Source organism: Nyctibius grandis, chromosome 6 (assembly GCF_013368605.1).
Source record: "Nyctibius grandis isolate bNycGra1 chromosome 6, bNycGra1.pri, whole genome shotgun sequence".
Lineage (NCBI taxonomy): Eukaryota > Metazoa > Chordata > Aves > Nyctibiiformes > Nyctibiidae > Nyctibius > Nyctibius grandis.
Genome location: NC_090663.1, coordinates 35,229,214 through 35,252,384, shown reverse-complemented (window position 1 = coordinate 35,252,384; position 23,171 = coordinate 35,229,214). Strand labels below are relative to the sequence as shown.

Sequence of the window (23,171 nt, the reverse complement as noted above, 5' to 3'; positions counted from 1 at the left end):
GAGAAGCTCAACAACATTTAGGTGTTCCATTTTCTTAATAAAAATAGTTCTCTGTGAAGACTTTGAGCACTCCATCACCAGTACATCAACTGATACAGAATATGTGTGGACCAGTTCTGGTGCAGACACATACAGGATTTGTTCTAACCTACAAATTAAGGAAGCTTGTTACGCACACGTGGGGGGCTATGATTCATATGACTGTTTACATGTATACAAAATAAATTGAATTCTATTGTCATTAGGGACTCAGGCCCATCTGAGGCGGCTGTATAACACCTCCAACTTCCACTGAAGCTTGAAATGGAGTCATTCTGATAGACAAATATCAGGGCTGTTACTCTCTTAGCAAAAAAGTAGATTAGTAACTGTACAGTAGGTAAAAAGCAGTCTTTAAAAAAAATACAGAAATTACACAAAAGGCTGTAGTAAAGTGCCTAGCAAGAATATAAAGAACAGGAGAATCAATGTAAGCAGACAACCACTGCATCTTGCTTCCCTGACCTCTTCACAAATTCTCCCGTGTGCATTATAACAGCATCAATGCTCAATGACAATATGTCAGAAAGACAGTTTTCACTTTGCTATATAAAGTATTAGAGAGCTTAAAGCGAAGAACATAGCCATATCAGAAATTATACTTTGGAGCATGATTAGCTCACTTTTATAGAGAACTGCCAGGAACCCTCAAAAGCCTGCTGACAGTGCTCTTCACGGAGGCACAGCTCATCCCCATCCCGAGAGCAGATGTAGCTACAGTCCTCTGTCTCAGATCTGCTGAACTTTACCCCTGAGCTGCCCTCAGTTCTCTTTCCCCTTCTCCCTTCGTCAGCATATGCTTCCCACGCCTCCATCAGTTTTCTGCTAGAGAGACAGCCTCTGGCTACATCAAAGCTGCAGATTATTTAGGGCTATTGTGCTTTCTAAGTATGACTTCTGAGACACGGAGAAGCCAGGCGTTTCTTGATCCTGTATCCCTGTCCTTTCTCTACATCGATCCCCAGCCTTACTGAGAGCTCTCAGAGCCCTGGACACAGTCAGGGAGGCTGTCGTCTGTATTAGAGATCCATTTCCATTGTGAGTTTTGGTGGGGAAGAAATCTGTACTTGGTCTTTACGTAAAAATATGGAGCAAGTTACACTGAAGCTGAATTTCAACTTTTTACTCAGTATTTTCAAATGCATGCTCCGTGACAAACCACCCTGTGACTAAACGGCATAAAAAGACTATACAGATAGAGAGCTTGAAGTGTTAAAAAATAGATTGTTCCCTCTCCCCCTTACCCCTTTACAAGTTAGCCTTTAAACAAACACTAATACGAGGTAAGCTGACAGAACAACACTGAATAAATAGCTGTGAAAAACTTTTGGTTGCTAGATGTCTGCAGCCATCATGTAAACTGTATGCTACCTTCATGCTAGTTTAAAAAAAGGTGTTCTACATCAAGGGATCCATACTCCGGCACTTCTGGCAAGAAACAGGTATTTTCAGGCTGGTAAAATTTTGAGATGACAAAAAAAGTAAAATAAATACATTTTTCCTCACTAGAAAAAAAAAGCGCCACATTTGTGCTCAGACAGCTTTCACTTAAGTTGTAAACCCAGGAAAGATAAATTTTAAAGTTACCTGCCTGTATAAGAATTAATGATAAGTTTTTTGCTTTTAGAAATCTGTCACTTAGTCCCGCTGCCGGTTTTCTAAACAAACAACTGGAATCTTTACACTGTAAACCAACCTGCTAAGTGACTCACATTCAGTAACAAAAGGACTTTCCTTGTTCAACTGAACTGAGCTTAGACTGAGAGTTTTTCACTTTTATTTTTTAGACTAGTCTTTTTATCTAGCCACCTAGAAAGCATAACTAAGTTCCTCCCTAAAGTTGTTTTTGGAATAACAATTTGCATTTAAATGTAAACACTGATACCATAAATGTGGTGTATACAAAAGGCACAAGACAATTAGATTTGTGTTGCTGAAACTTCCTTGACTTTGAAAGTTGATAATGCATCATTTTATTATCTGGCCAGTAAACTTTGATCCTAAGCAAGCTGCTAGCTCATAAATTAATTGAAGGGGGTTTCCTACATGGCAGCAGCTTGGCTTTTTGGTATTGCAATCAAATGTCCGTTGTCCTGTAAATGCAAATATCACAAGTTATAACAGTAAGTCTCCTTGATTGTACATGACATTCGTTAAGTTATGCAGCAAGAAAGGCAGTGTCTTAAAGAACAAGTGAAAAAAGAAATCTGAGACAACTACTGATTAAGAAGAAACTAGGATTTTGAAAGACAGTGGCCATCAGGAACATAGGTTGGTGAAAAGCCTTTTGGATCAGTGAAGTGATAACATTCGTTTCCCAAAGGGGATAACAGCTCCAAACAGGACAATAAAATCGCCATTGCATAGCACTGTCCTGTGCAGCTCCCATCAAAATCCCCAGCTGGCCAGCTTCATTTTTGTATTACCCACCTGAACGCAGGCTTTTTACCGCTCCACTTACCAGTGACCTACTGTAGCATTCAATTAACAAAGGAGTTTTTTCCCCCTCCACATGTTTTCAAACTATTGGTAGTGCATATCTGAGGGAAAATGGAGGTTTTGCAATAATTTTTTCCAAAAATGTTCCAAAAACAGTCAGACACTTCACTTGGGTCTCCTTATCTTCAGAAATTGCTTATCAAGCGCTCAAAAGAAAATACAGTCCACCAAGCCACTAAATTATTCGTAATCAACCCTGGCTGATCTCCCAGTCGTAAAGCCAATGGTGCAAAAATTTGATTTTGAAGTCAACTACTTATGGCAATTTAAATTAACAGGTGAATTTTCAAAACCAAGGCAAGAACACGGACTGATATGTAAGAAGGTCACATTTTTCTTGTGCTGAATATCAAAGTAAAACCAGCCATTGAATTTTTTACAATAGTAAACTCAGACTCCCTTTTTTTTTTTCATTTCCTAATACTCAGAATCATCCTGCGCCATTGAAAACCAGTAATTCTAAGTTGAAACATTCTTTACATGGTTCAGAAGTAGTATGTTTAGTTTCATGTTTCAAGCAGTGACATGGAGACAGCTAATCATCTGTCAGTTTGTTTTCTGAGCACATCCACACAGGAGCAGACAGGAGCAGCTGGCCACCAGGGCTGATACTTGGAAGAATGCATTTTCCTTCCAATGACAGCTTTTTCTGGAACAAAACATAAATTACAAAATACATTATTATAATTGAAGAATACTTAAAAATTAAGTTACTGCAACACGTCTCATCAACTCAAAGGGGAAAAAGAACAACAGCTGAATGAAAATCCCACACTGAAGAAGACAGTAGGGCTGTCCACAGTTATGTTATTAGTCCATTTCAAGATGACAGTGATTAAAAACTGACTACATAGCAAGCCGGCCACCAGTTTATAAAATGAATTGAGCTCTTTTTACTGTACTTCCAGGTACCTACATCATTAAAAAACAATTCTCTATTACATTAGTGTAAACTCTATCTGGCACTCTCCATAATTAGTCGTCTGATTAACTATAAAGGATTACAGGACACAGGATATTGAACATAACCTTAGTTGGGACAGAAATTCAAATTACTAACACACTGGCAGGGGCTGTGGGCTGTATTTTTCACGTCAAAGACGAAATTGGATGGTTTTGTTGTCACTTCCGCATCTTTAATAAAGTATGCTATTCACTCCCTAGGAACAAGTGTAACTCAAATACTGACAATAAAGGAATGGAATTAAATGCAAAGTAGTTCCAAGAAAAAAAATACAAAACGTTTTTATATAAGGGCTCTTATTCCAGCAACTGTATGTCAGCTATATATATATATACATATACACATATATACACACACACACACACACACACACACACACACACACAGAGTAATTTAGTTTTATTACATCTCCAGAAAGTCTTTTAAGTGCCACATAGAAATATCTCAGAGAGAGCTAAGGGTACAACCAAACTGGCACTTATGCTCTTGCCAGAGAAATTATCAGTCCTTCGCTGCTGCCCTTTTGAGATGTGCATTCATGGGTCTGAGGCAAAACTGACTTCCAGGAACCCCTTTACGTGGCTGAACATAACCTGCTCTGAAGGTCATCTCTCTTTAAAAAGCTGCACTTCAAAATGGATGCTCACAAAACGAAGAAACAACCCCCAAACAAACCAACCAACCCCCAAAACCCAGGGGGTGGGGTAATCAGACTGCAAACACAAATCTAATTGTTACTTTTCCTGACTGGACTAAAAGAAAAAACAAAGCCAACCAAAAAAGAGCATGAGATGTTTATCAAGCTAAGCTGCTTAAAAAACCACTTTCAGCATCTTGAGAACAATCACAGACCTTGTTTAACATTCAGAATAATCTGAATGACAAAGTTCTAATAAAATGTGCACACTGTCCAAAGAAAGATTAAAGTTTAAAAGTTATTACTTAAGTAAATAAAAGTGTTAGGACTTCTGAAAGTAGAACTCCGACCGAACAAAACTAGATGCAATTGATGATATTTCTGTAACATATTCCAAAAATCTGGTTCTTTAAAGCCTGTCTCCAATGCTTTACTCTTGAGTAGCGATGACATGTAAGACATTAAACTAACTTAAGTTGAATAATTTATTCTTTTGCAGAAACTGTTGTTTTGTTGAAACAATTGATGGGTTAAACAGGACAGAAGCACGTCATCTTACATTTTGAACGAAGAGTTAGAAATGAGATTTTTTTAGATTCTGTTAAAAAAAAACTACACAGAGCAGTCAAAATTGCAGACACCAACTGAGTTTCATTTTCTCATCTCTTTAACCCTGTTCATTTGACACCTACATTTTCAACACTTTAACACTTCACACCACCATCCAGTTTGTGGATGTACCTGTATCTGGAACCGTCTGTGTCTTCAGTCACCACTTAACACAAAACCAGAATGTAAGGGTCGATAATTTTCTAGTTTCTCTGATGAATCCAACTGAACTTCTGGGACGTTTTTGGTACAAGCTGCAGGCCACCTGTTGTATCTGCACACCTACTATTTTTATGATCGGCCTTGACAGTGCAATACCATGCCTGATGGGTCTAGTGACGATCACTGCAGTTCTCTGATGGCTTTCCATGCCTTCCACTTCCTTCAGGAGTAACCAAGAGCAACCTGACAGCCGTGACAGCATGTCCAGGAGTCACGTCACACACAAATGAGGGACATCCACTTGAGTTGCTTTTTCAGGATGACTGAAAGGGTGCTTCCAATAGCAGAGATGGAAATGACCTTGCTGAAACAGCTCCTCCAACGTTGTTCGAAAATCGTAAATTATTTGGTATGCTGAAATTCTTAGGGTTGGAGTAAAATTTTTTATCCAGCTTTAAATATGAAATAGTTGACTTTTGTAAGCTTTGATGGAGTTAGAAATCTTCAAATACTAAAGTGAACACAATGATCAATTGTGTTCATTCTCCCCAACCAAATTATTAAGTTCTCCTCCTCTTATGTACATAACAGAATTTACCAGCTGCTCCTCAAACCTGCCTTCTGAGAAGTCTATGTTGCAAGATATCAATGCAAGCAATTAAAATTCTCAGCTGTTTTTGACAATAGGTGAGTAAATGAGACCTTTTGTCTTGAGTAGGCAGCACTTTTTTATTATTAAATAGTTCAGTACCTGGCACAGAAGAACAAGCTGCTAATAGCTTACGTATTAGAATAAATCTTTTTTCCTTCCTCATCTAATAGACCTTTACCTGCTTTAGCAGACCAAGTTATGATCTTTGTCTTCAGTGTTAAGAACTAACTTAATTTTCAAACTTAGCTTTAGAAATATTTGCTGAACAGCTTGAATAGTCACAATTTCATTATTTTTCTAAAGAAAGGGAATAATAATAATATTTTGGAGTATTACCTAAAAGCAATGGGTATAAAGGTTAAACTATTTTGCAAACATGACACATCTAGAAATAGGTTTAGTTTAAAACTATGAATTCATGTGCTACTACCTCGTGGTAAAAAAAATTAAACTGAAGAAAATAAAACAGATAGGAATCGCTTTAGTAATTTTCTTTTGTGCATTCTTCAAGTGGTACGGAATCATGGAATAACACATTAAGTACAGAGAATATAAACATACCTTTCATTATATATTCAGGTGTTTCTTTTAAGGGAAATTAGGTTTCATTTTCCATGGTTAATGCAGGATTGCTCATACCTTTAAAGACAAAAAATGATATTTCCACAGGAAAAGGTCTCATGTCTATTTCAGTAAATAATACAACCTTTAATTATCAATCCATCTTAATGTCGATCCACTATTACCAAGTCTATTCCTGTCCTGCGCCTATTACAGAGCTTTTCACTAGTTGCAACAAGGTATCACTGTATTCTGGTACAAGCAATTTGTCCCCAAAAGAATTATCAAGCTCAGCAGAAAAGATAATTAGCACCTACTGGTGTTAGTGTTCTCAGTCTCTCTTTGTCAGGTTTAACGGGGAGGGGCACAGCAGCTTGGAACTTCCTACAAACATGCATTTAAAATAAACTTCATGAATTTTGGTTCATGAATACAAACCAAGTGACCTTGGTCATTTTTACGCTATATCACAGAATCACAGAATCACAGAATGTTAGGGATTGGAAGGGACCTCGAAAGATCATCTAGTCCAATCCCCCTGCCGGAGCAGGATTGCCTAGACCATATCACACAGGAACACGTCCAGGCGGGTTTTGAATGTCTCCAGAGAAGGAGACTCCACAACCTCTCTGGGCAGCCTGTTCCAGTGTTCGGTCACCCTCACCGTAAAGAAGTTTTTCCTCATATTTATGTGGAACCTCCTGTGTTCCAGCTTGCACCCATTGCCCCTTGTCCTGTCAAGGGATGTCACTGAGAAGAGCCTGGCTCCATCCTCTTGACACTTGCCCTTTACATATTTAGAAACATTAATGAGGTCACCCCTCAGTCTCCTCTTCTCTAAGCTAAAGAGACCCAGCTCCCTCAGCCTCTCCTAAGGGAGATGTTCCACCCCCTTAATCATCTTCGTGGCTCTGCGCTGGACTCTCTCTAGCAGTTCCCTGTCCTTCATGAACCGAGGGGCCCAGAACTATATCCTCCAAAACTAATTTATTACAAAACGAATCACTGCAGCACAAACCAATTCCTTACCAACTTTGCCCTTTTCAGCCTTTGCACTAGTTTCTGACCAAGACGGTGTATCCGTAAGAAGGTGGCTCTGGGAATCGCGCAACGGCTTTGCAGGAAACAGGTGGTTCTCACTGCAATGCCAATAAAAAGAACACTGTAGAAAACTGCAGTAATTTTTCATTATCTTACCACACATTGCAAACAGTTTGTCGTACGCAGTAGTTTCCCTACCTTACCTTGCTTCTTTTCTGATGAATCACGACACTTTTATCATTACATACATTACACTGTCGTTGTCACAGATGCACACGCACTCTAAAAAACAACTCCCTAGCACAGAACAGGGAAACGTTCTGATTTTTTTCTTTGACAGCTATTATATATTAATACACGTACTTCAGTTCCAAATGCACTCTATCCACATTCACTCCCACTACAATAAACCTGACATGACAAATAGTGGAGAAAACATCTCCAAAACCTCTGGCCTAATATAACCTATGGATCACTGGGGTAAATAAACAGCTAGCTGAAACATAACGTGTTTCTTTTATGAATAAAAGATTGTCAATACAATTCCCTTATCATTTCTTAGTCACATATTCAAGTCTACTATACCTATCACACACTTCATTACATAAACGTTGCTAAAAAGTTACAATATGAAATACTAAGCTAATATATTTATTTAGTTTAAGGGACATCTGCATACTTTTCACACCTTAAAGATGTCACAGCCGTGAAGGATAAGGATTAAGAAAATGTCTCTATTATCAGTAGAAGCAAAACACGCGCATTTGATATGCAGCTTCCCATGCTTTGGCACAAGTGCTGAGAACTGGGATTCCCTTATGTGAAGCATCTTTCACAGACACAAAGAAGGAGGCCTCCCCCAAAAGCCTCACAAGGTAACGCATCCGTATCACAGGCAAAGCGACTAACCATCTCATATGTATGCAGAACAGAAGGTTACTGATACTGTTTAGGCAGGCATGCAAAATTCAGGTCCTGGGATGCCACTGAACCGAGACAAAGCATATGGGAGGCTGAGGACCCCAAATTCATTTCCATAGATTTAAATATAAGTCTGTGGATTGGCTGAATTACAACTTCGCTGTTTAAAATTTGACTTGTATTTCTTACTAGGACATTCTTCATTTGCTTACCACTTTTAAGTATCTTATACATGGTTCTCTTTATACATGCACAGGAAAAAAATAGAATATCAGCTATCTGAAATAAATAGCAAAAAGAAGATTACTTTTTGGAAGTTGAATTAAGACCACCAGGTGTGGAAGCTTGCTCGGGATCCTGATTAACAAGACAAGTTGGGAAGGAGCAACCATCCCCTAGACTGAAAAACTCAGAATTAGTGTCATACTTACAAAAAAATACTTTTAAGAACTGTTTTTTCTAACATGAATATTACCGTATCTAATTTCAGAAAACTAAAAAAAAAAACCAAAAAACCCAAACCCCCAAACCCTGTGGATCCTGATAATACAACAGTTTCAGCAAACAAAGAATTAAAAACTGAGCATACCTTGAAAACACAGGCAGCAACCAGTATTTCTTCTCATCACCAAACACCTGCCTTAGGTTTTTGCTGAAGCCCAAGCTAAAGCCGTTCTTGTCTGTTCTATGACGAAATATGGGAGCTCTGAATACTTCTTCAAAGCAAAAAAAAAAAAAAATTAGATTTCTTCAGAAGATAGTATGTTTAAGTTTCACACCGCTATTTAGGTAATTGCACTGATGACAGCATCACCCAAGAGGAAAGGCTGTACTGCCCAAATGACTGAGGAAGCTAGTCCACTCATGGAAGCCACAGTCAGTGCTACAGTCACTGTGTGTGCAGAGAAGTCCTATGGCTGAGGAAGGGTGGAAGTCTCCTCCACCCTCCTTACTAATCCAGGCAAGGAAGAGTGAGGAACTCACTTTTTAAGGAGTGATACGTTATGTGAAGATTTCAGCAAGTGACTATACCACAGAGAGTGTTCAAGAAAGAAAAAAATAAAGGGTTTACTACAGAAAGAGTAATGGAAAAGAAGAAAAGCTTATCCCACTTTAGTAGTAAGACTAGCTTTTCACACCCTGGGGTATGAAAATACTGTGTGTTTTTACAGCTGCATAAAGAAAGCGCTTTACTTGTAGACCCAGATTATTCCCCATGGATGTCCAACCTAAATTTCTGGAGAAGAGAGCTAAATATAGCTTCAAGTGTTGCAAAGTGCCTGAAGCAGAAAACTCATTCACTTTCCACCAAGTGACTGATAGCCATTTAATTCCCTTAACTGGCTATATATAGTAGGCAAACTATGTCCTGATGTCCTGACAGTAGAGCTCACACAAACCATGCTGGAACTGTGCAGAGATCATCCTTCTGCAGTAAATCCTTAGCTAAGAACTGCTGGAAATGACCTTAAACATATAGAATGCATTAGTTACAAGGTGTTTTGAAGAAGGGGGGAGGGAAAATAGAGATACTCTTTTAGCTGTCCATGTTAGGCTAGGAAATTAGCTCCCCAGGATGATTTAAGCAAGCACAGTCACACTTAAAGCTCCCACAGCTTCATTATCAAACTATTGCATGTTCAGAGTTTCACGTATCAAGCAATTTTCCAAAGTAAAATGGGAAGAACAGACAAACAGATCTTTTTGAGTAGCTTAGATGTACAGAAAACATTGTATATTACCTGCATGGAATTCAATTTGTTTTACAAACATGAAATGTAGAATTAGAAGCGTGCTGCATTATAGTTACTTTTGAACAAATTTTTTTTTGCACTAAAATGATAAGAACCGTTTATAAAGAGAATACTTAATTATTTCCTTTCATTTAAGCATCATAAATAAAACTTTCCTCCACTTATAACTAGACTGAACAAATTTTTTCTGATACTAATTTCTAAGTAGATGATTTTTCAGATACTGAAGACACCCACAAACCCTAGAGAAATCTTGAAGTAAACAAGCTTTCTTCCAATGATATATATTCAAAGGTTTCCATTAATAATCTACATGTTAGTAAATCCCAAGAGAACTGGAAAAAACAGATCAATTCATTGGCTTACTCTAATTCAGCTTGTATCAACAGAAAAGCATTTAGAGATTTAGAAACTTTAATGAATATATTGCAAATTGGTATTATTACAGTCCAGGATATCGTAGAGAACAGGCATTCCAAACTTCTGCACCTCAATTTATTTACTTATTTATCTATTAAGTTTTGTAACCAGATAAATATTCATCCAAGTGGTGGGAAATCCTGGTTTAACACTGATATCCAATGCAGTTATATATACATTCCCATAGTAGAGGCACAGCCCATCTTCTTTGAAGTTTGTAAAATTAACTCATAATACAGAGTCCTTTCTATGCATCTATGATTATGTGGTAGACAAGACTCACAACTGTGAAACCGCGTTTCAGATCTCCGTATTCATTTACTACCAAATACAGAAGCCCTACCTTAAGATCTGTTCTTCTGTATCAGATCATTTTCTGACATTGGCTCTTTGTGCTCATTCATGTTGATCAAAACTAACACCACTAGGGCCACAATCAGCCTGCCTTCCAGATTTTTTTTTTCCTCTCCTTGCCACCAGTACAGGCAAAGTTTTGGAATTAATAGCTATGCCTCTCAGAGCTTTTAAACAAAACTGTAACTGAATTGAACAGAAGAACACTGGTTCTGCAGGGGGCAAGGGTGGGAACGAAGCGCTGGAGCCACTGCCCTGACTGAGACACCACATCAGAGGACTCTGACCTGGGGGCTGGGAACGCCAAACAAGAAGCACTTGTGCGAGCACGCATTAGCATGTCTAACACTTACTACAAAGTGATCTCCTTTTTTTTTTTTTTTAATTTATTCAGTTTCTGTTAACAAATGTGGATGGGAGGAAGTGGGAGGAAGATGGTAAGTTCATTAACAGCTTGGCCCCTTGGGGCAGGAGAAAAAGTCAGAATTTCTGAGGAGCAGCACAACTGGGGACTCAGTACTGGACATTGCCAGACCTGGGCACTTCTAACCAGGATCCAAGGAACCTGCAGAGGATTGCCTACTTCTTCCATTACCCCCATACATATAACATACATCTATTATTTATTTTTTGCTGTCAAACACAGAAGCATTAAATCTACTTACCTAATGTAGACTTATTCTTGCTGACAAGCCAACAATGATACCCAAAGAGAGAAGACAGACTGACAGAAAACATAGCTGCAGCAAAGAATAAAAACATGATGTGGAACTTGGCCTGAGTATCAGGAAGGCCATTCTAAAAATAAAAAAAAAATATGCCGTTAGAATTAGGGAAATAGAAGTTTAATTTGATTATTAATAATCTTCTATTCAGCCAAATCAAATTCAGTGCAGGCACAAACGTACCATGCACAAGGGTCTGAATAAACAAATTATACACCTCCTACATACAGACGACCATGCAATTAGGTTGTTGACAGTATCTAGGTTAAAGAAATGGCCCCTTCTTGAGAAAGTATAAATACTGACAACAAGAACCTGCAATTTGGATCTGAACTTAGAACTGCCTTTTAGAGAAGAATAACTTATCTTTACAAAAATTATCTTGTTTCATTAGCCTTTTCAGAATAGTCATATAATAGCATAAATAATGCACATTTAAGACGGTAATATCCTAAGTTGTGAACCCAGATAATCATAATTAAAATACTATAAAATTTCTCTGAAGTTTTTCATAGCATAGCATTAAAGGAAGTAACAAAACCTATCTATAATTTAAATTCCCTTGTAAAACGTTTTCTAAATAAATGCATACTTGTTCTACATAGCTTCAAAATAATGTAGGAATAAATGAAATTTCATAACCTATGATAAACAGGAAAAAAACACAGGGCTATGATTATTAGATAAACTTTTGTACCCCATATTAGGAGATATTAGATTACTATTTAATGCCTCAACTCTTAGCAGTAACTTCATACGCTTAAAGACAGTACGTAGATTAGAGTACTTACTGTCCAAAACTTGATAAAATACTGTAAATCTGTTGCAGCAATGAAAAGGCAATACAGGAGAGAGTAAGCCAAGAAGAGAAGAAAAAATTTGTAATTGGAGAATCCTACACAGTTATTCACCCTGATAAAAGAAAAGTAAAAATAAAAATGGAATGTAAAGAAAGTTGTTTTCTTTGCTTTCATCCAATTTAAAATGAAACATATTTACTCTAAAAAAGTTAATATCAGCACATAAACCAAGTTTTGCTTCCTATATATTTATGATGCCTCAAGCTACTGAAACGTATTTAGCTTCAACTCCCAAATTAGTGTAGAAATTCTAACCAAAACAACAACAAACGCAAAGAACTTTACCAGGTAATACCACTTCCAACAGTTTACTGAAATTCAGGTTTGACTTACGGTATGAAATCTGCTCCCAGTATATCTGATGTAAATATGACTGCAGTTACCGTTACTTTTTCAGTTTGTAGGTAAGTTTAAGTATCCATATTTTACCATTAGGCATACTGCACATAACAGCTGGGATAGTTACAAGCCAAGATTTTGAACCTCTATTTAATTTTGTAAGAAAAAGCAGTCTCATTTAATCCACATCCTCCTTCATTAATCATACTATATATCAGTGTAAACTTTATTAGTAAGATTCTCAAACGTAAGAGTATTCACAGAAGATCCCAAAAAATATTTACACTTACATAAAATAATGAGGGAAATACTACTGTTGAATAAACAGAAAATGTTCCGTATCAGTGACAACATTACAGCAAATAAAAAAGATTAGGAACATTTAAATACACATCCAAATGCTAAAATAAATCTCATCTTAACATTTTTACTTATAGGCTTCAAGTTCACCTGTTTCCCATTTTTAAAGAACTTCTACATGATAATGAGCAACTAGAATACACTATCACCAGAGAGACATGATGAGGGTACATTTAGTGCCATTAGCAGCTTCCCATTAGAGGCAATGTATTACAGAATCACAGAATCACAGAATGTTACGGATTGGAAGGGACCTCGAAAGATCATCTAGTCCAATCCCCCTGCCGGAGCAGGATTGCCTAGACCATATCACACAGGAACGCGTCCAGGCGGGTTTTGAATGTCTCCAGAGAAGGAGACTCCACAACCTCTCTGGGCAGCCTGTTCCAGTGTTCAGTCACCCTCACCATAAAGAAGTTTTTCCTCATATTTATGTGGAACCTCCTGTGTTCCAGCTTGCACCCATTGCCCCTTGTCCTGTCAAGGGATGTCACTGAGAAGAGCCTGGCTCCATCCTCTTGACACTTGCCCTTTACATATTTAGAAACATTAATGAGGTCACCCCTCAGTCTCCTCTTCTCTAAGCTAAAGAGACCCAGCTCCCTCAGCCTCTCCTCCTAAGGCAGATGTTCCACCCCCTTAATCATCTTCGTGGCTCTGCGCTGGACTCTCTCTAGCAGTTCCCTGTCCTTCTTGAACCGAGGGGCCCAGAACTGGACACAATACTCCAGATGCGGCCTCACCAGGGCAGAGTAGAGGGGGAGGAGAACCTCTCTTGACCTACTAACCACACCCCTTCTAATACACCCCAGGATGCCATTGGTCTTCTTGGCCACAAGGGCACACTGCTGGCTCATGGTCATCCTGCTGTCCACTAGGACCCCCAGGTCCCTTTCCCCTACGCTGGTCTCCAACAGGTCTGCCCCCAACTTGTACTGGTACACGGGGTTGTTCTTGCCCAGATGCAGGACTCTACACTTGCCCTTGTTATATTTCATTAAATTACTCCCCGCCCAACTCTCCAGCCTGTCCAGGTCTCTCTGAATGGCTGCGCAGCCTTCCGGTGTGTCAGTCACTCCTCCCAGTTTTGTGTCATCAGCGAACTTGCTGACAGTGCACTCTATTCCCTCATCCAAGTCATTAATGAATATATTGAATAGTACTGGTCCCAGTACCGACCCTTGAGGGACTCCGCTAGACACAGGCCTCCAACTGGACTCTGTCCCATTGACCACCACTCTCTGGCTTCTTTCCTTCAGCCAGTTCACAATCCACCTCACTACCCGATCATCCAGACCACACTTCCTCAGTTTAGCTGCAAGGATGCTGTGGGAGACCGTGTCAAACGCTTTACTGAAATCGAGATAGACCACATCCACAGCTTTACCATCATCTATCTACCGGGTTACGTCCTCATAAAAGGCTATCAAGTTGGTTGAGCATGACTTCCCCTTGGTGAAGCCATGCTGAGTGCCCCTAATGATCCCCCTATCCTTGATGTGCCTAGAGACAGCACCAAGGACAAGTTGTTCCATCACCTTTCCGGGGATGGAGGTGAGGCTGACCGGTCTATAGTTACCCGCGTCCTCCTTCTTGCCCTTTTTGAAGACTGGAGTGACATTCGCTTTTCTCCAGTCCTCAGGCACCTCTCCCGTTGCCCACGACTTAGCAAAGATGATGGAGAGTGGCCTAGCAATGACTTCCGCCAGCTCCCTCAGCACCCGCGGGTGCATCCCATCAGGGCCCATGGATTTATGGATGTCCAGATTGCTTAATTGGTCCCTGACCCAGCCCTCATCTACCAAGACAGATTCCTCCTCTATCCTGACTTCTTCTGGGGCCGCAGGGGTCCGGGGCTCCTCAGGACAGCCTCCAGCAGTATAGACAGAGGCAAAGAAGGCGTTCAGTAACTCCGCCTTCTTTTTATCCTCTGTCTCCAGGGCCCCCACCTCACTCATCAGTGGGCCTACATTGCCTCTAGTGTTGGCTTTACCTGCAATGTATTTGAAGAAGCCCTTTCTGTTGTCCTTGACCTCTCTTGCAAGGTTTAATTCCAAGGAGGCCTTAGCTTTCCTAGTTGCCTCCCTACATCCTCTGACAACAGACTTATATTCCTCCCAAGTGGCCAGCCCCTCCTTCCATGATCTGTACACCCTCTTCTTCCACTTGAGTTTGCCCAGCAGTTCACTGTTTAACCATGCAGGCCTCCTGGTACCCTTCCTTGACTTCCTACCTGTTGGGATGCTCTGATCTTGAGCTCGGAAGAAGCAGTCCTTGAATGCTAACCAACTATCTTGAGCCCCCTTACCTTCTAGTACCCTGTCCCATGGGATTTCCCCTAGCAATTGCTTGAAAAGGCCAAAGTTGGCCCTCCTGAAGTCCAGGGTTGTGATTCTGCTAGCTATTCTGTTCCTGCCACATGAGATCCTGAACTCTACCGTCTCGTGGTCACTACAACCAAGGCTGCCCTCAACCTTCACCGCTTCAACCAGACCCTCCTTGTTAGTAAGGATAAGATCCAGCAGCACTCCTCTCCTAGTTGGCTCATCCACCATTTGCATCAGAAAGTTATCATCAATGCACTGGAGGAACTTCCTGGACTGAGGATGGCTGGCTGAATAGGCCTCCCAGCAAATATCAGGGTAGTTGAAATCCCCCATGACAACCAGGCCCTGTAATTGAGAGACTGCTCTCAGCTGCCTGTAGAAGGCCTCATCACCCTCCTCATCCTGATCCGGTGGCCTGTAATAGACACCCACAACAGTATCACCCCTGCCAGCCTGCCCCTTAATTCGCACCCACAAACTCTCAACTCGCTCCTGATCCGCCCCTGGATAGAACTCAATACATTCTAGCTGCCCACTCACATAAAGAGCAACTCCACTACCTCTCCTTAGTGGCCTGTCTTTCCTGAACAGGACATAGCCATCCATGACCACATTCCAGTCATGCGAGGCGTCCCACCAAGTCTCTGTAATTGCCACTAGATCATAGCCCCCCGACCGAACACGGATTTCCAACTCCTCCTGTTTATTCCCCATGCTGCATGCATTGGTGTACAGGCATTTCAGGGAGCGAGCTGAGCACACCGATTTCACCCCAGGGGGATGGGATGATTTCTTTAAATTTTATGAATTTTAGAGCTCTATTAAACATGTAATGATGTTAAATCCACCAAATGAAAAAGACTGGAGTGCTGCCCATGGACAGTTTATTGGTAAGCAGCTTCCTTTTTCTTTTATTTGGTTGCGTTAAGAAGCTAACCAAAGTTATCGTTGCACTGCTAACTTTGACATAACTCTCCATATGAGTTAAAAAATCCATATATGTTCTGACAGCAATATCAATTAGCTAAAGAAAGATCTGCTAATTAAAAGAAGACTACATCCATGAAAGCACTCGTATATTGAAAAATAATTCTCAAAAAAAAAGGTGCGGCGAGTCTCAACTTTAGCTTCTTCTAGAAGTACAGAACAAGTTATTGCACCTATTCTCTTCAGGGAGACAGATGGTAATGGCAGGACAGACAGTAATCAGAAAAGGGTAAAATCTTTAAATACCAGAAAAACTTTCACCGTACACTACTGTTATCCAAACTCAGGGTGGATAGGGGTTTTCTTTGTTTTGTTATTGTTTTTAGAAAACATGCCACCTTGGCTAAACACTAAATTTAGCATTGTCTATTAAACACGCGGCAATAGCTAAGCATCTATATTAACTACAATTAAGAAGGACTCACAAGAGATTGTTCTAATTTAAAAAATCAGAAGATATGTTTCTAAGCTCATCATGATTCTTATTAGAAAGTAAAATTACAATTCTCCACAGTGAAGTGTCTTCTTCATTAAATTAGCAATTCCATGATAAACTGCAAGCAATCCAGATGCAAGGTTTCTATGATAACCCTACTTTACTTTCATGGTATTTCTTTTATGACAGTTTTTACTTTATGACACTGATTAGTGAGAAAAGAAACAGCAAGTGAAATGTTATTCACCAGAGATGAAATTTCTTGAATCAAAGACAAGATTCTTTCTTGTTGTTCTTTTGCACCACTGCATACAGCACACACATTAAAAAAAAAACTTTCATAAATTATCCCACTCCCCACAGTTTTGACAAAGCCCCAGACTGAGGAGTTCTTACTGGAAGAGAATAGTTCATCAAAAGATTAAAGAGAAAGTAAACACCAAGATTTTGTAATTATGCTATTTGAACATGTAGTATCAAATCATAAGACCCATGAATGGTGGTTAAAGTCTAACCTTTTGACAAAGAGTAAAACTGATAAATGTACAGACAACTTGCTAAATAATGGTGTGCTATTGCAGTGAAACATTCATACAAAAGAACATTCCAGGTTAAAATTTGGATTACAGATAACATTTAAAACAATTAATTTTTAAGTACAAAAAGAGATATCCTTTCTATTTCAAGAATTAGTTTACTGAAAATGCCAGGCAGGAAAATAACTTACAAGACCCTGAAGGTGATGCAGCTCAGTTAACAAGAAGTATCAGAGAATTAAGGAGACACTCAAGATTACTCAAAAGACAAAGCAGAGATGGTTCAAATAGTTCCTAAGGTGTTGCTAATGCACCTTGTTAATACTAGAGTTGTTACATACATATTTTTGGTGCCTCAAGCCACCGCATTCCTGCCTGCAGCTCCATCTATAGTATGAGTACCAGGAGCACTAGCATAGAAATCACTAATGTTTTTACTTCTGCATCACTTAAACCTTTTGGAGTAGTTAGAGGGCAATTAGCATTAAATATTTCCATTTATCACAGCACTTCCATTAGTGCAGGAGTGATAGCCAAAATAAAGCCTCTCAAAAAGCAGAAAACAGCTGACCTGGGGCTAGGACATGACTACCATCTTACTACCTCTGCCTTCCAAATGCTTCATCTTACCTTCCCCTAGGCTATTTTTACCTGTCCTCTCTCCAGAAATCCTTCCCCTAGGAGAACATTAGAACAGTAATTCCCATTACTGTTCCCCTGCTCTCCCTAAGCATCACACAGGTTCTTTCTCATCTCCTTCCCACCAAACTTGCTCCCACCAAAAAATCCCAACACAAAAAGCAAAGCAGGACCTAACGATGTTTTCAACCCACCCATTATACTGATTTGCACCCTTACTTTTGTTGGTAAAATAGCCATGTGGTATTTCCCAAAGACCCCTTGAACATGGGTCTTTAAAGGAAACTATAAAGTTTGATCAGCATCTGTGCAGTATTTCAAAACTCCCTTGTCACTTCCACGTAGTTCATTTTTTCAGGGTGAGCAAGGCACTGTGGACATCCGCTCAACTTAGGAAAAATAAAACAAGACAATACCTCTTTTTCTAGTGCATTTCTGTTACTTGGAGTACAAAAGGAAAAATTCACCGTCAAGAAGCGTTATATGTCTTTCAAGTACCTTCTATGTTTCTATTTTTTCTTTTTGCACTCATTGCTTATTAGATTAAAAACAATGAGCAATGTAAATACTCTCTCAAACTGGGTATGTTTATGTTGTTTGGATACAAAGAATCTGCAAACTGGTAAAATAAACAAATGCTACTGAGAGAAAAAAGGAGTTCATTTTTCTAGAAGTCTACGCCCTATTGAAATACCACTTCACTGCCCCTTTACACCACACTTAAGTGCTCAGTTTATGATTTGTTATTTGATGCAATGGATTTTTATTCTGAAATTGAAGTTTACATGAAGGACGTTTTCATGTACTATCCTAAGGCAAGACAACCCAAAAAATCCCAAAAGACCATAAAGCTTATGAGAAGTGTGTATAATACTGAATAGTAATAGCAATATTGAGACTTTTCACTGATATTTTGTCAGGAATAGCCTAACAGATATTTTTCTTATAGCTTTCTACAAGACAGCTATAAGAAGGCTGAAAAAAGGAAACAGCCCTTATAAGAAACTTGTTCATTATTCAACAATTTTATCTGTGTTTTGTTTTTTTAAGCAGCACACTACTAAGCATCATCGAGTTTCACATGCTGATATCCCTACAGCAAAAAAAATTGTAAAGTAACTCTAGCCTATATTGTTAAATATTTTTTTCAATTGTTTCTACCATGCAGTTGCAAAATAAGGGTAGATTCTTAAACCATATTGCATTATGTCAGAGGCTGTAGTCAGGACCAAGACAAACAGGAAGAGCCCAGCAACCCTTCCTCCCCCAGGACAGGGTTGCCTCTGCCCAGGAATTTGATTTAAGGTCAAACCAGCTGCTAAGAATCATCTACCACTCAGTTTGTCCAATGCAGGAGATTTGATTGGTTTAATGTGGTGAAGAACTGCCATCTACCACTCAATCCTCTTAACTTGCACCTCACTAAGCAATTATCTTTAATTATTTCCGTGACACACCTGCCAAACTGACATAAAATTAATTACACACCCTTTCCACCCACTGGTTCCAAGGGCTGCTGAGACAGGAAAACAAAACCACTGTGCAGGCCAACACAGCAGCAAAAGGAGGGAGGGTGGGAGGGAGAGGGGAGAAAAAATGAAAGAAAGCAAAGAACCTGTAAAACTAAAAGAGCTAACTTGCTGTTTGCAGCAAGCCCCCTCAGGCTATCCTGGGAGCTTCAGTAAAGGCAACAAGGCACAGCCCTTCCCTTTGGTTTTTAACCTAGGGTAGTATTTCATCATTCAATGCAACTAAGCTACAGGAATAGTCAAAGTCCATGAAGAAAAGATGCAATTCTTAAAAGAAGTTTTCTTACTGACCAGAAGTCTACCTCATCCTAACTGTAAAAACAAGGAGACCTCACTCTAAGGGTTAAGAAAAATTACGTATGAACTTCTCTCCACATCTCACAACTAGGAAAAGAGGATATACAGTAAGTAACTCCAGTGGTCCTGCAAGACCAGTAACTCCACATAACCATCTAACCCTAGGAATAGTGAAGCATCACCTTCATAAGAGGTCCCTCAAGAGTTTATTTTACCAAATCAGAAAGTAAGAAAAGAAAGCCAGTAGTACACTCACCAAGGGCAATGATGATCCATTTTCAAAATGCATCTTAAAAAAACCCAACAGAATTCCAAGCATTGCAAAAGACAAAATAAAAAGAAAAGTCAGAAGCACAGTTACGTGTCAGATTTAAATTATTCACATACAGATTAAGAATTACCCATATGTACCACTGGTTACCTAATCTACTTAACAAAGATGTCTATTTAAATTCACATAATACAGTTTACCTACAAGTAAACTGCAGGTAACCCAAACTCAAAACGCTCGTTCTTGTCAAGAGCTTAGTGATTTAAGAATGCAATTTACAACTTCGACTTTAGGATTTGGTTCTCTTTCTGAATAGGTTTTTCAACTATTGTTTATTCTCTGACAGAGACTTAGAAACTGGGCTAATTCAATTATTATATACTTAATGACGCAACTAAATATATTTCCAAGTACGTGATTTGCTTTTATAGAAATATATGCAGATGCACAGGAGGTTTTTAAGAACTCACCTTGTACGAAAAATCCCGAACTTTTTTGCAATTAATCACTCTCCATAATAAAACATGCACAAGAAAATCAGATATAATTGAAGCAAGTGAATTTTGACAAGGACAAAATTAAGGTATTCTGCAAAATATATTAACTAATGGCATTCTGCAAATTTCACTCACATTTCACAGGATAACACAGGTCACTCTTTTTCTCTACCCTGCTCAGACACAAGACTGTTCCTGTCTTACACTGCAACCACCATCCCATACAACATCACCAAGATCCTCTTTCTGCCTCAACTCAGTTACTCTTTCAGTGCCTCTGCTGTTTTGCTGGACAAAATGGAAAGTCTTCTCTGCCTCACAATCATGTTGGAAGGGTTGATGTATTATCTGCTGAAGTTAGAAATTTAAATCACTGGGGGCAAGAGTAGAGAAACACATGGACATCCAAGCTAACTAGAGAAAGGTCGGAGAGAAGAACAGCCGAAAGAAAGATTAAATTAGAAAGCAATTAGACTTCTGGGGAATATGGAGGTGAACTTCATTTTGTGTTAGACAAACACAAACTTTATTTTACGGCTTCAGTTAGAAATGGGAGATCCTTGGTTGTTTCTTTCTTTAAATAAAAATAACCTGTAAGTTATCCAATGAAAAATAGGATATTAAGTTTATTACCTCAGGTAAGATGTAAGTGACATCATGATTAGATTGAGATGTGTAGTGATCTTTATTCAGATTCTAACAAAAGAAGCAAATTTTTGTTTATCAGCTATTTTTGTTACATTCTTAAGGAAAGTTCTTTATTAATATTCATAATTTTTAACCATTATGTAAAGAATGTGTATGACCACATAATCCATGTTGGCATCAAGAAAGCCATCAAATGAATTATAGTGAGTTACAGACTTCCTTAGAAATAAATAAATAACTAAAAACTAAACCTGCAAAAAATCTAAGGAATAAAAAAAGCTTCTCTGCCAAAACATTAAACCTGAAAAATCTACACATAAAAAAGAAAAGCTTCTGTGTCAAGAAAAAAATCCATTTATTCAGAAAATCACTTATTTAAAATATTTTCTTACTTGTCGCATACAGAACAGTGATGGCAACGATCTGGTTTTACAAGATGGCATCTGTCACAGTATCTGATTGCTAAAGAAAAAAGTTCCAAGATTAGATATCGATGCACAGTTACACATTTGGATTCCTGAAGTGTGCGCAAAAGCAAATACTAGCAGCCTAGCCCAGCAGAACCCCCAGGAAAACATTTCAGTGTGATCAGAAGCAGCTGCAAATACTGAAGCATTCTCTAAGTACTTGCAATGCTGCATCTAGCAGAGTGGACCCAAAAAGCTCAGGTTTTGCAGTCTCTGTTAATCATGCTAATCAGCGTTTTTTCTTCCGAACCCCTCCAGCTCTGCAAAACAACCAACGAACTAACAAAACCAACAAAACCCTCACTAGACTGGAAAACCTTTAAAGACTGTTCAACAATATAGCTATTTTAAACTATTATTCTAACAGCTTTAATTTACTATATGAGATTATCTCTTGGATTTGCTTAGCTAGCCAGCATTCACAAACTTACAGTATCAGTACGTTAAAATTAACTCTTAGCTTGGAAGAACTTTCGTTCTTGCAAGTGAACACCCAGCAAGTAAAAAAGTAACAGTTTCTTACTGTGATCTATATAGCTACACATGACATGCAGACAGGGATTTATTTTTTTTTAACTTATGAAAGAAGAAATCTATGGAGTTAAAGACTGCTACAGCCTCTTCTGCAGTCTGCTAGTATTACAAGCTATTCGTTAAGGTCAGTTTGCAAGCATTTAGCAAGGCATTGTCAATCCACTTTAAAATCTCAAATTGTAGGCAGCAATTTACTTTCCAACAATCTTTCCACTAAAATAAATGTAGCTGCATAAAGCTACATTAAAGTTAAGTTCTTGGGTAACTTTGTTATTTTACGAAGTATGAAAAGCAGTTCTTCCCTACAATCCAAACACTTGAATTTTTTTTTTAATTAGTTTAGGTAGTACATCAAGACACCTGCCTTCAGTGCTCTCCTGAACACCTATTTACCTCCAGACATTGTCCGTGTATAGATAGGAAGATCCTTGGCTGCCCGTCTTAAGACTTCTTGCTGGGATTCACCTCTCGGCTCCCTCTCTAGGGATTCCTTGTCTGAATATGATAGATGAAACTGGAATAATTTTTAAAATCAAAGATATGTTAGCAAATTTCAAGTTAAATATGTATCTGTAGACATGTAAAGAGAAAGAAATATTCATTATATAAAGGTGGATTAGCAGCAGGTAGAAGGTATTACAGCAAATAACCCAGTGTTCCTAAGACCACTAATTTAGTTTATGGCAACTGAAGACAAAATTAGAATTATTTCTGATTTGGTATTGATGAAATGCTGAACGCTTCCAGAAGTAATAAGCAACACTCTTTAAGAGGAGGATCAAGAGCTTACCATCCCTTGAAAGGTCAGTTAATTTACTTCTGTAATACTAAATATTACCTAGTGAATATAAGGTAGGGATGTCAGTCTTTAACTGAAACAAAATACACTACTAGTAATAGCAGAAAAGATAGCTTTATTTCCCTTCTGGTGTCTGGCATTTTCCCTTTTATTCTTTGCCACTGGAGAGTTGCTGTTCTCTTCATGCAGGTGTTAGGATGTTTTTACTTCAGAGACTGGCTGAGAGGGTAAAAACTACTGAAAGAGATGCATGGTATACATGAAGTAGTCCCAATTTATTATACTCTAAAGCCCTCTGCAACACAGC

At 38.8% G+C, this 23,171-nt stretch overlaps 1 protein-coding gene across 1 annotated transcript in view; it reads right to left on the bottom strand.

Moving 5' to 3' along the window:
- Positions 1-3,040: 3,040 nt before the first annotated feature.
- Positions 3,041-23,171, bottom strand: part of ZDHHC2 (zinc finger DHHC-type palmitoyltransferase 2) — a 29,076-nt gene continuing 8,945 nt past the window's right edge. Inside the window, exons 3-12 of the mRNA XM_068403104.1 lie at positions 22,459-22,579; positions 21,457-21,526; positions 19,905-19,937; positions 12,130-12,250; positions 11,279-11,411; positions 8,675-8,801; positions 8,393-8,485; positions 7,153-7,262; positions 6,124-6,201; positions 3,041-3,187 (exon numbers count right to left, since the gene is read on the bottom strand). Of these exons, the coding sequence (XP_068259205.1) occupies positions 6,161-6,201; positions 7,153-7,262; positions 8,393-8,485; positions 8,675-8,801; positions 11,279-11,411; positions 12,130-12,250; positions 19,905-19,937; positions 21,457-21,526; positions 22,459-22,579 (849 nt within the window). The 3' untranslated portion in view covers positions 3,041-3,187; positions 6,124-6,160. The remainder of the gene's footprint in view (positions 3,188-6,123; positions 6,202-7,152; positions 7,263-8,392; positions 8,486-8,674; positions 8,802-11,278; positions 11,412-12,129; positions 12,251-19,904; positions 19,938-21,456; positions 21,527-22,458; positions 22,580-23,171) is intronic.